The 13,934-nt window shown below is 40.0% G+C and overlaps 1 protein-coding gene across 2 annotated transcripts in view; it reads right to left on the bottom strand.

Annotated features, from left to right (window-relative positions):
- Nucleotides 1-13,934, bottom strand: part of sos2 (son of sevenless homolog 2 (Drosophila)) — a 44,576-nt gene that overhangs the window by 15,554 nt on the left and 15,088 nt on the right. For both annotated transcript variants that reach the window (XM_015031722.1, XM_015031721.1), the window contains 6 exons: nt 9,157-9,282; nt 8,904-9,035; nt 8,535-8,699; nt 8,247-8,453; nt 4,481-4,624; nt 3,645-3,755 (listed from right to left, as the gene is read on the bottom strand). In XM_015031722.1, the coding sequence (XP_014887208.1) occupies nt 3,645-3,755; nt 4,481-4,624; nt 8,247-8,453; nt 8,535-8,699; nt 8,904-9,035; nt 9,157-9,282 (885 nt within the window). The remainder of the gene's footprint in view (nt 1-3,644; nt 3,756-4,480; nt 4,625-8,246; nt 8,454-8,534; nt 8,700-8,903; nt 9,036-9,156; nt 9,283-13,934) is intronic.

Genomic DNA, 13,934 nt, shown 5'->3' with positions numbered 1-13,934 from the left:
GATGTTCCTGTGACACTCTGAGGCTCAGTTCTGGTCTTTTGACATCACTTCGATACGAGATGAGCTTTGAGTCGTTGGCACCCCACCGCTCTCCCTCCTCAGGAGAGAAATTGCGAGCAGTGTGCCTGACTGTTCTATTTTTAAAAGCCGATGTAATTTACCCACAATACCAGACGGATCAGAGAGCAGCGGCTTGGAGGCTGACAGACGCATCCATCCGACAGCCAGGGAGGGAGAGAGGGAGAGAGAGGCGGCTGATGATGTCACTGCCTCATGTTTGAACCTTGTTACAGCAAAAGCTGCGATGTGTATTCAGTAAGGCTGTGTTCACACTGCAGCCTCAAGTGACCCAATTCCGATTTTTTGTCAAGTTAGATTTTTTGCAGGGTCGTTCACACTTCCAAAAACAACCCCGACCTGCATGTGATTTTCAGTGTTAACTCCAAACGGCCTGAAAGTCTCCCGCATGCGCAGTAGAGGGCGCAATAGCGTCAGAGTTCTCAGTGTTCTGCCAACCGGCATAAAAAGAAGAAGTGCTCAGTGTTTGTGGAAGTAAACATGGAGGCTAACGGTGGAGCTTAGCTTTAAACATTTGAAGTTGTTATCCGACTGGAACAGCATATTAAAATATAATCCTCATTGTAGTCCGATAATCCATCATGGTTTTTGTTTTTCTTCCCTCGGGCGCGTATCGGGACGCAAAATAGTGACATTTGTCAAACATCAAGGACGTTCAGGAAGGACAGACTGAATGGGATTGTTGAGCAATCTGATGGCCAGTGGGAGACAGCTATTTCTGAGTCTGGCTGTTCTGCAGCGGATGTGAAGGAATCTCCTGCCAGATGCCAACCGGATGAACAGACCATGGAGAGGACGGGTGGAATCAAAGAGGATCTGGTTAGGTCTGGTTAAGAAGCATCTGTGTACAATGCTCTGGACAGGGGGAAGTGGAGTCCCAAAGATGATCTCTGCTGTCTTCACGACTCTTTTCAGTGACTTCCAGTCTGAGACCTTGCAGCTCCCAGACCAGATGGAGATACTGCTGGTCAGCAGGCTCTGAATGGTTCCTCTGCAGAAGGTGAAGAGGATGAAAGGAGGGAGGGAAGCCCTTCTCATTTGTCTCAGAAAGTGAAGTGATATAAGGTGACCAGCAAAGGTCATCTGCAATGTGAATGTGACCTGGACAATAGGTCACATTTGAATCGGATACATTTCGGATATCCAAGTGGCCCGGGTCGCATTCCAAAAGAATTCGACCTGTGCTGTTCAGATTGTCCTGAAAAGATCAGATACAGGTTGCATTACGTCAAAAATAAATAAATAAATGAATAAATCGGAATTGGGTCACTTTAGGCCAGCTCCGCCCCCATGCTGACTTAGAGCAATCATCTCCCAATCATTACAGGGCACTTGTCAGCAACTGATCAATCAGCGTTCAAAGCACAGTACTACGACAATATTGACAGTATCTATCATAGGAAACACTGCAGTCAGAGATGTTGAGGAAAATAATAGATAATCACGGATAATCAGTTGTCAGTGGGGAATATGCAATCCCCACAGCCGTTACCCAGGAAGTGTAGAGGGCGGAATACAATTGATTACATTTCCAAAATCAAAAATGAGTCTGGAATAACGCAAGAAATGGATTGTAGATTGCAGTCCACCTCACGTCCAGTTGAATGAAACGGATGGAGGGGAACTACCACGTTAGTAAGCACCATGAAGGTAACAGGTAATAAACATCGCATTTTCTAACATAACGCACTTACTGATAGCGACGTGCTAACGACTCACGGCTCGCTGCTAACAACTCACGGCTAAGCGTCAAATAAACACAACTCAGTTAAACTAAAGCGATGCTAAACATCTAATCATTTCCAGATCAATAAGTGAAGGTAGTTATGCTGGATTTTACGCGTGTAGATTCCAACGGTAGCTCTGGCAGCATGAAAACAGACTGCGCTAACTGCTACATTGGCATTCAAACATCGTCTCATGCTACTGTTTATTTCTAAACATCTTCCTCAAGGCAGATTTTCACAAACCGGTATTATTTAAGTCATTACTCACCCATTTTGTACGTGCAAAGGGGATCCCACAGCGTTCCCACTCACATCAAATGTGACTTTTTTTTTCCCCTCTCGGGATTTATCGTTGATTTCTCCGTTATTTCCCGCTAATAACCTTACAGACCTGATGTAGGACTAGTTACAGAATTTTCTTGCCCGCTGTCTTTGCCTCAGTGTTTGTTTATAAGGCAAAATGACACAAAAATGTCTCAGGTAACTCATCGAGGTCCGTTACGTCTCCCTTAGTAACAGCTGGGTTGTCGGAGGACAGTTCCATTTCCGCTAGGGGGCGGGGCCAGCGTCATGTGACTCTGTGACCTCATAGGCCTCTGTGACTTCCAAGTTACAGAGGTCTATGAGGTCACAGAGGTCTGTGAGGTCACAAACCTCACAGACCTCACAGAGACGTGACATCACAAAGGTCTGTGACGTCACAACGGCTAGTGATATTTTAAAAATCTCTACAAATAAAATAAATTTGAAATTTGAAGGCTCTTGCAGTCAACCCCTCTTTACTCTGATGGCTCCAAATAAAATCGATTGCCATCCACTTACCTTGAAAAGCCATCAAAGTCATAACTTTAGAAGAAAAAATAATGCATGGGTTTCAAAATGTTAGAAAACCTGATAAGTGTGGCTAGTTTTTTTCCTAATTTTTAAACCATTATGCACTAGTGTGACAAAATGCTGTCGCCTGTGTGACAGTTTTTCTTTAATCAATACAACAAGGTAAAATTAAAAGCATATTTTTAACTCCCCGTGCTCGCCGTCTTTCACGCGAAGCGTACGTGAAAATAAACACCGGGTGAGAGTATTCAGGGCACGGTGGCTAACTGGGGTCTGACTGGTGGTAAACGCAGCGAGGCCTCAATCTGAGCCACAACACCGTTGAAGTACACACAGTCTGCTGTTCTCCTTTTGACTTCAATAAGCGCATGAAAAGATACAGAGAGAGCTCCATTTATATATGTATACAATAAATGAGAAGTAGGCATTTCAGGTAATAGGCTTGAAACGAGCAGAAAATTGTCCCGTTTCGTAAATACTGTTACACTAAGTGGGGTTGAAACCCTGCGATGCTTCACTTAGCCACAATAGTCTCTGGCCTGAGAAAACAACAGCAAATATTTCATCTTCAAAGGCTGCCAAACTGCACCCCACCGGGCCCATTTCAATGCTATTCTCGCGAGGAATGTCCAAATAAAACAAAACGGCGGCAGAGAATCAAGCGTACAGACAGGACGGTGAAATATGTCATGACATGCCTTCGAACCGTATTTTACCCACGCTCAGATCAAAACAGAAGCAGGAACGAGTGCCGAGTGCGATGGGTAATAAGCAACTTTAAGATGCAAGTTCAAACAGCAAAATGAGTTTTTATGAAATGACCAGCAGGTAATGTTGTCCCCTTCAAATGAAAAACATGTCACTGCAGCTTTAATGACGAGGAATTAAAGTAAAGCTGCATTCATTAAAAAAAAAAACCGTTTTTCAGGTTTTTTTTTTTTTATGAATGCGGATAGAAAAATGAAAATGTTCTCTGAGCGGCTGAGCTCCGGTTCAAAACCTCACCCCGAAGTGTTGGCAAACTGTTTGTCTCTGCATCATTTCATGGAAGTGCTCATTGAATTTCTTGCCAAGAATGTCCTGCGACAGGGTCTCGTACGGGTCAAACGCCTGCTCCTGTAAGCACACAGAACGAGCCAGAGCATTACTAATCAAAACACAGCCATTTACGCAGAAATAACCCGCTACTCATGCTGTCATTATATTTAGTCATTTGTGCTGAGCATCTAGCTATTTCTAGTGCACAAATGGTGAGAAAGCAAACATTACGTTTCACTATCGGCCTTCATTTTGGTAATTACTGACCAAATGTTGGATTTTAACTAACAAATCTTTGACGTAATTTGCAAGCTGATATAAAATATATATATATATATATTTACAGGTACGTAGCTTTTATTTGCTCTATTAAAACTCAAATCTGGTAGAGTTTCCAGAAAATATCTTTATTTTTGCTTGAACAAAAACATGAAAAACAAGATAAAAAAAGATGTTATGAAACAGATTTTTATGCTTTTTGGTAGGAGTGGGTGATATAAGTTTGGGATTTTATCACAAATTTTTGTGATAACAAGACAGGTCATGATTTAAAAAAACTATTACTAATTTTTTTGGTAACTGTATGAATGGCACGCATCCGTAGCTCGGCAAACACAAATATTGATCATATTTTCAAATTTACTTATATTTATAGATACACTAATGACACAAGCTGAAGAAAATTGCATTACAAAAAAAAACAAAAAAAACAAAAACATTTCAGCTCATATCGTCAGTTTTGTTTTTTAATTACCACCAATAATTGACTCAATAACCATTTCCTGATCAATGATGCATGTTACCTCTGCTAGGTCTTCAAAGCAGCTGCCCACCAGCGGATGAGGACTGCCGTCAGCAGTCATCTCCACCGCGTCCTCGATCAGACCCAGGAGCTTCACGGTCAGCTCGTGGATGTCCAAGATGTTGCTGAAGATCACCTCGACATCCTGCAACAACAAAAACAAAAAAACGGGTGAGCTGTGTGAACAATCAGTACTTAGTTTCTCTTTTTTCTAGCTACAGTAACTTGACAGATTTGACAGTGCACCAAAGTGGACAGATCAAGTATATTTGGTCTGATTTTTAGTACAACTATCTTAGTTAGCTTGAAATAAGACAAAACTAACTTACAAGTAACTTTTCAGCAAGATATAGGAATTTGTCTTAAGTTAACGACTCCTCCTTATATTGATAAAAAAAGTTATAGTTCCACTGACACATTATTTAACTTATAATAAGACATTTTTCTCATGTTACAAGTGAAACAATCTGCCATTGGAATCCCACCTTTTTCATCAATATTCAAGAATTACCGACTTAAACACATATCTTGCTGAAAAGTGAGTTGGTTTTCTTATTTCAAGTGTACCAAGATGAGTGAACTAGAAACCAGACAGAAATACTTGGTAAGATTTTGTGTTTTTTCAGTGTGTTTAGATGTATTCTGGATGAAACAGCTGAAAGAGAAATCATAATTCACTGTATATTGGGCACATATAGTAAACATACTGGTCTTCTCTGTCCAGTCTTTTCTGCTAGTATTTTTGTTAAACTTGAGGTTATTAAGTTCATCCTCTCCTCCTCCACAAAATGTGATCATCACTTGCTTGAACATCAATCGACAACAAAGGAAATAATTGATATTTAAATAAAAAATGAGCTCAGACATCTTTCCGAGTGAGGTTGTTGGTGATAATAAGACATTATCAATGCACGGCTGTTACAGGCTGTCTGCTGAAAAGCCATTTCTAAATTAAGTCCAAGGCTGTCCATTTCTACCAGAGTTTAACAGGGTCAGAGGGCATCTGAATACTTAATCAGCCATTAGCTTTTTTTTCTCCCCCTTCTTCAAATTACTGCCACTATAAATACAGGCTATTAGAAATGTGACCTTTAACCCTCAGGTAATATTTACATTAGTGTGACAAGTAGCTTTGGTGTGATAATTCAAGTGTTAAATATTTACAATACGTTATTGATTCTTTCTGGAGAATCGATCAGCTAAAAACGGCCGTGCCAGCATAAAATATGAAGCTAATGTTTATTATTAAAGTGAGATTCTAACACAGGACGGCTCTGTATTAACATCAACTTTCTTCCGATCAGCTGATTTTCTCGTCCCTGCAGGACAAATGCGTTTCTCAGTATGATGCTGCCATTACCAGGTTTCTGAGTGGCACTTTGGAAACGGGTGAAAAAAGTTCACTTCTGGTCTGAAGAGCACCTTCATCACACGTTTACTGTTCTCCCTGAACAACTTAGCAACTCGCAAAATTCACTAGAGCTGAAACGATTAATTATTTGAACATAATTGGAACTAATTTGGTAATTAATGCATTGATAATTGAAGTAAAAACAAAAAGTTAAGTAAATTAAGTCAAAACTACAGTATTTTCCGGACTATAAGCCCCACCCCCAAAAAATAAAAATAAAAACTGTAAAAATCCACATATAAGCCGCACCGGGCTACAAGCTGCATGGTTCAAAGCTTAGGAAAATAGCAGCAGCTTATAGTCTGGAAAATACGGTTTATATGTATACATTTGCATTTTAAGATAAAAATCACTTGTCTGTCAATATGTTTTACCCAAAACTCCTCAAGTGGCAATTCCTTGATATTCACCGGGTTGAAATTCACTAAAGGAATGCTGTGTTTTTGCGAATTAGGCAATAAAAAGTTTATTTTCTTATTTAAAAAAGGAAGTGGATTATTTGTTTATTTACATCTTTTAATCCATTTCTAATATTGCATAGAAACGACTTAAGTAGCTTAATGAAAAACCCGTAGAATGTGCCCATTTTTTAAAATCAGATTAATAATCCGATTAATCAGGTTTTTCAGGACTTTCAAAAGTGGATTTCTTCTCGTCACTCTCCTGTAGAGTCAGATTATAAACAATAACAGCATATTCCAAAAGAGAATAATCACTAAAGAAGACGGGGACTCTAAAACTGGACCGAGTGTTTACAGACTGCCGAAGTCTTAAAAAGCAGCTCTGCCACACCATTATTTAACCGAAGCGCTTTCTCGGCGTCTCTGACGCTCAGGATGATGCCGTATTTCAACAGACATAATTGAGGTTATTCTGGCGGGGGATGCAGATGTTGTTCCTGTCTCAACTTAATTACATGTTCTGTGTTCCTCTGGGCCTCACATAGGTTTACGCTCCTCACCCAGATGATACCACAAATTACCCAACCCAAAATATGCAAAGCCACAGCAATCCATGAAACTCAACTTTCCACTAAGTTCTTCTAAACCTGTACACACTGCACTCCATTTTTATTTATTTTTTTTCTTCAACTGTACTTATCCCTATATGTTTGAAGGAATTTAGCGCTTGAGCCCCATATTAGCCGAGAGAGAGAAAGAGAGAGACATAGAGAGAGAGACAGAGAGAGAGAGACAGAGAGAGAGAGAAAGAGAGAAAGAGAGAGAGGCGACTTTCAGCAGCAAAACAAGAGTTTGCTGCAATCATTGTGTAAACAGAGTGACTCGTGATTGGAAAGGCAGTCCTTATAAAACACAAATTTGACAACATTAGAGTCCGTGCCATCAAGTTCTTGGCTGTGAACAAAAAAAATCCCAATTTTGTAGTGGTAAATGGATGTTTTTTTCCATAAAATAAGCCTGTAAGAAAAAGCATATCTGGAAGTTTCAAGTGACTTTTTGATACCAATTCCCAGTTAACAGATTAGAGAGTTGAAGTTTTAATCTTTAAATGATCTCAGAGTGGATTTGGCTTAAATTGTTTGATATTTGGATGTGTGTCCTGAATAAGCTGGATCTGCAGTAAGCTGCTCACAGCTACTTGACTGAAATGAAGCAGAGTAACAATTTCAAATTCGTGTAGCTTTTGGAAAGAATTTTCTAGAAATATTAACGGATTTTCCCCCTTATGTTTTACATCTTATTTGTTCTATATTATTTAATCCATCCTTTACATGTATAATTAGAAGTGAAAAGTGTAAAAACAGTCATCATGGGAATGAGTGTAATTAATTTTGGACCTTAAATGATGCGTTTTAATCGTTTCTCTCCAGGGTTGAATAATCTGATGTATGTATGTACATTTCAGCAACAGTAACTGGCTGAAAAATGTAAATTTATTGTGCATTTTCTCCAATAAAGATCAAAACTCTACATGCAGACTAAAATAAATGCATCATAAAATATTTGTCATTATTATTATGCTCCAATAGAATATATCTGAACTGGGTTACGAATAGATGAAGCATGAACTACCAGTTTAACCAGTTAGAGTGGAGAAATATCCAGCTTGAGCTAAACCTGAAAACTCATAATACCGAGAAAAAGTATGTTGTCATGAGAAGTGTAGTTTGATAAGAGACATTTAGTGGGGATGCATTTCTGTGTGTACAATTTTGAGAATGAGTGGTGTAGAAAAAAACAACAAATAAATCCAAACTTGTGCATCCAACATGAACCGGACCGTCGGTCCGGGTTTACTTACTCTGATGAGTAAGTAAACCCTTCGAAGGATGTGAGAAATCCCTTCTAAAAGCAATACTACGACGTTTCCACCATCGGCTTAATGTGCTCCTCACCTCATCTGTGAAGACTTTGGGGTGGGACAGGAAATGGTTCCGGAACACTTTAATAATAAGATCGAGCTCCCGCAGATACTGCCGCTCCTCTGCGATTTCAAGCTTCACCAGTTCGTCATACGAAAGCTCCGCGAGCGACAAGGGCTCCTCGGTGAACTGCGACATCACGCCGATGTCCTCCTCCTGGTCGAACATGTCCATCAGCACCTGAATGCAGAGACACAAAACGGAACCGATCAGCGAGAGGCGAGCGAACGCAGCCGCTCCTTCATCGACGAGGCTCCCCACCTTGTCTGCACACATGGAGACCTTGATGTCCTGCTGGGTGATTTCATAGTGCCGAATGTTGCCGACGTAGTTGCCGGCCAGTTTGAGTATATCTGCTGATATGTATTCAAGTACTGCCACGATGTACAGGGACACATTGTAGTCCACCTTGTAGCCCAGAACCTCCTGATTGGAGAAAAAGTAAAACGCATCAGACGGAGCGAAGCACGTGAACCAATCCACAGGTTGGTTCGAGATCATGCCAAGCTTCTGTCTGAACATGCAGGGTGACGGCTTACTCCGGGGCAATGTCATTAGACAAGTTGCCAAAGCTACCACCTAAACTAGAGGAAAGGGAGAGAGAGAGAGCGGTCAGCTCTGAGTCTTTACCTTAAGTAATGGGTGTATTTTGTCCACAGGGAGAAGCAAGGGGCTTCTTCTCTTGCGTTTCTCAATAGCTGCCTGGGCGTCGTTAATTGCCCACTTATCTATAGGGTGGGGAAAGGTTTTCTGCACACGCTCCTGTCGAAAGGGGAGGCAAGGAGATTCTTCATGTTAAGAGGACAGACACAAGCCTTTTATGGATTAAAAGTTTCCGTCTTTAAGACAGAAATTACCAGGAGAGAGAAAGCAAAGGTCATACCTCTACATCCTGCACCGTGCGAGGCTGGGCCACACACAGCATGTTGAGCAGCTGCAGGATCAGCTCTTCAATGTGCTGCAGGGCATCCTCCTTTGCTTTCAGGGTTGGGTGGACCTGCTCCTGTACCTGAAAGTACGAGACAAGCAGGAGAGAGAGAGAGAGAGAGAGAGAGAGACGGTGAGTGGCAGATTTAGCAATCCAGACTGAAATGCTTAACTTTAGCTTTCTGGGTGAGACGGGCTGTAAAGAAGCATAAAACTTTGAACAGATTGAAGTTGGAAGTCATTAAAAAGATTTCCAAAGCATCATATTCACATTAGACCAACAAACTATTTAGACTTTTAGTCTTATATTAAATATTAATAGAGAAAATAATTCAACTGGCTACAGGAATGGACTGCTTTATAGCTTTATTGGCCAGTTGGGACTCCTTATTTTGGCTGACAACCCTCTTTGGTACGGATGTCGTTACCGAGCGAAGACAACTCAAGGTTGTCTTCTAAGACAATCCTAAAAAAAATGAGCTCAAAAGAATCAGACATTTGGGAACAGCTAAAGAGTTAATAATTTTCTGCTACATGTTGAGACAAGTCTATGGTTTAATTACGCTGTAAAACAGCAAGAGAGACGGCGAGACTTTTAGCGCCTAACAGGAAGGCTTATCAAAGCCGTAACGTTATTCTGGAGCCCTGCACAGCGTTTCTGCAAGAGGTCTGCCGCCACGTACGGCTGTGGGAACATCCCGACAATAAACTAACAAAGAAGGTACTTTGTTACAACAGCTATATTTAGGAGTCCAAATGTACTGCTATGCAAAAAGTAACAGCATTTATACATATCTTGAAACAAGTTTGACTTGTTGCTTTATTTGGAGCCATATAAAAGAATAAAATACACATTATACCCCAAAGAGAGGAACAGAGAAATGTGTAGTTACACTGAAATATATACAACAGTTCTATATTTAGACAAGACTGAATTTACATTGAAGAGGAGTGAGAAGAAGATTAACTTATTTACTCTCACTCCTTATTCATATAGTATAAATTGTGTGGTTGTCAATGTAATTTCAGATTTAGTAATTTGTCATGTACATGTTTTTCATGATGAATTTTCTTGTTAATACCACTGATGTCACTCATATTGTCAAAACATATTAAATATTTTACTTATACATTCTATGTAATTTATTAATTATATATTTTTCCATTATGAATAGATATATATTTAGTGATTCTATTAAGGAATTTTTTTAATGAGTTTGTGAAACTAACAACAGATTTATCACACAGCAACCAATTGCTGCTACAAAATTAGCTCTTTATTGATGACTGATGCAATAATTACTCATTCTTGTCTATTTTTTGCAAAGTGCACTGCTGTGAAAAGGCTTTATACGAACACAGTGAACTGAATCATTTCTTCAGGTTGACTCACTGACTCGGCTACATCCAAGTATAATTCCCAAAAAGATAAACTGCAGGGTATGAATATTTATGTTTTTGAGACACATTTCTTAACGTAGAGCAATGAAGTTTAAATAAAATATTTAGAGAACTGAAAACCATAGCAAGCAATAAAAAAACAACACAAAAACAGAATGACTTCGCAATTTAATCTGAATGCATGAAAAGACGAAGAGAGTCTCTCATTTAGAAAGAGTTTCTGCCACAACAGAAGTAATATTGTGTTGTTTGTATACTTCCACAATGCTTTGGTTGTAGCATTTAAACTACTCCATGTGGAGCTGCCAGGTAAAGGGGGAGTGGTTATCGATGCATCCAGGCGTGAAGGCGTGGCTTCATCAGGTCTGAAATTGCAAAGAAATGAACATCCCACAAATGCCTTCCAGCCTCCCAAAAGTTGTCGTCATCTGGGCTGTGCCCTCGCGCAGGAATGCAGTCGGTTGAGATGCTAATATAGCACCAAAGGAGACTTCAAGGAGGAGAAACAAAATATCATGGGGGAAAAAAAAAAAACAGGAGAAGAGGGTTTGATATTTACTCTCACCTTGCAACAGAAAGATCAACAACCACTGACTACGCAAATGATACACAGCTCTACTTTATGACGTCACCAGGTGATTCTGAACCTGTCCAATCACTGAACAGATCAACCTGTGCATGTGCCAAAACTTTTCTCGAGCTGAACAAAAAGAACCTGAAGTTATTATCTTTGGACCTAAAGAGAAACGCACAGCTTCAGTTATTACAACTAAAAACCAGCGATCAGGTCCAACATTTAGGTGTAGTGATGGACTCCGGCCTGAACCTTCGAAGCCACATAGAGACGGTTACAAAGTCAGCCTTCTACCACCTGAAGAACATTTCCAGGATTAGAGGACCCAGAATATCCCAGAAAGATCCAAAGAAACTCATCCATCCGTTTATCTTTAGTCATATTGATTACTGCAACATTGTCTTCTCTGGTCTGCCTAACAAATCAATCAAACAGCTGCAGCTGATCCAGAACGCTGCTGCTTGTGTTCTCACTAAAACCAGGAAGATGGAGCACATAACACCAGTTTTAAAGTCCCTACACTGGCTCCCTGTTGCTTAAAACACTGCTGTTGGTTTAAAAATCACTGAACGCAGGGTTTCCCCCAGTGTATTATAAGCCTGGCGGGCCACCAGGCTTTACTTGTGCCCCCACCAGACTTAGCATTGCTTGTTTATTTAAGTCTTTCTTTAAACGTTTGCATTTATTAAAGACTTTATAGTTGGTATTCAGGTATTAATCTTCCAATTACACAATTATCAAATGATATTTTAAAATTTCCTGTCAACTTTAAACATTTTTAACTCGAACCCACGACGGACCGCTTGGTGGATGACTGATCTAACATCCAACCACCGGGCTTATTAAGTTTTCTGGGGGAAACTTTGCTGAACGCCTTAGCACCACAATGCTAAGCCGTCCATCAACCTTCCAGACCTCTCAGTCTTCTGGTTCTGCTCTGCATACCCAGAACCAAATGTGGAGATGCAGCATTCTGCTTTTATGTACCACAAATCTGAAACAAACCTCCAGAAAACTGCAAAACAGCCGAAACACTGAGTTCCTTTAAATGAAGGCTAAACCCACCTGCTCAGAGCTGCTTTTGAACCATAATAAATGAAACATTGACCAACTTGTTTGACGTGTAACAATGATTTTGGTGATGGCACTCATCAGAATGTAATGTATGTTATTAGTTTCTCAATAATAACTGTATGATTTTTTTTATTTTTGTGTTGTTTTTTTTTACGTAAAGTATTTTGAACTGCCTCGTTGATACACAAATAAACTTGACTTACGGAAACCTGTCGCTTTAGATTTGTAACTGAATTCATACAGTTCAACAGAGCATCATAAACAAAACACTGATATTGGAACGAAGGATTAGTAAAATATCCAGAGGTCACCACTGACTGGGCTTTGAGCATTCTTGCCTCCGAGTTAACGGCGATGCAGCAATGAGCAGGATGTCCTTTCTGTCTACAGTTTGCATTTGGTCGATTGAGATAAAATAACAGAAGGTGGAATTTCACAGCGATTACACATCATCTGTTTAGATTTATAACTTGGTAACTACACTGAGATGCTTCTTAAAACAAGAGCTGGAAACACTGAAACCGCAGTTTGAGGCCTTGTTGCTCATCATTACTGTTTTGATGCACACTCACAAGACCTTCTTGCTATAAATAAGCCACAAGTGTAAACTGTACTGGGGAAAAAATAGATATCAAAGGGGGAAGTAGGTTATGAGATAGATTCTTTCAACCCTGAACAGTCACTTGACTAAATTCCACAGGACACCAGGAGCTGTGAGTCACCGCGCTGAACGGAGGCCTGGAGGAAACCCCCGGAGTTTCACAGAATAATTGTCCCGTTTCTCACAGGCCCGCGACTGACAAGTGGTGTCTATCTACAACAACATCAGGATGGGAGACAAAGGAACCCTAACGCCTGAAACCGAAAGTGGTGGAAAGTGATTTCAAACAAATACTTAAGTCGTGACGGAGTTGAAAGGTATGCAGACCGAGATTCTGCAGAAGCTCCTACTACCGAAACCTTTTTAGAAAAGAGAATATGCAAGATATTTAGGTATTAAGAAACAAAGTATTTACTAAGGGAACTCTGACAGCTACAACTTTATTCAGCCTCTTAAGACAAACAACTTAAAGGCTATTGCATCGTGAAAATTAATTACGTACCTTTTTTAAGGTTGATGGATTTTAAAACATGGTAAAATATCACATACAAGCTGCCATCAGGACGGCTAAATGGAGGAATTAACCCTGATCACCCTAATGTTTACACAGCTGAAGCTTGAAGCAACTTGGTAAAGTCATTCATCCAGCAGCCCGTCGTGTTTGTGAGTTAAAAAATGTTTAAAGTTGACAGGAGATTTGAAAATATCACTTGATAATTATGTGTTATTGGAAGATTAATACCTGAACTGCAACTATAAAGCCTTAAAAATTCAAATATTTTAAAAAGACTTTTAAAAAAATAGCAATCCTAGCCTGGCAGGGCACCAAGTAAAGCCTGGTGGCCTGCCAGGCTGGTAATGCACTGAGGAAAACCCTGCTTTTATTTTACCAGCGTTTTTATAGGAAAGAAATCCAGTGGGATTATTAAGGTTGTGCTGGCTAAGATAAGATGCAGGTAAAACTTATATTTTGTTGCATGGCTGAGATAAAACTAAAAAAAAAAAAAAAAAAAAAAAAAAGGTGGGCCCGCCATACAAAGAAACTCAAAATCACACAACACCCCTGTGCGTCAGGGGCCTTATA

The sequence above is a fragment of the Poecilia latipinna genome, unplaced genomic scaffold, assembly GCF_001443285.1.
Source record: "Poecilia latipinna isolate Pla-1442-1.1 unplaced genomic scaffold, P_latipinna-1.0 Scaffold215, whole genome shotgun sequence".
NCBI classification, from domain to species: domain Eukaryota; kingdom Metazoa; phylum Chordata; class Actinopteri; order Cyprinodontiformes; family Poeciliidae; genus Poecilia; species Poecilia latipinna.
This window is presented reverse-complemented; position numbering and strand designations above follow the sequence as displayed.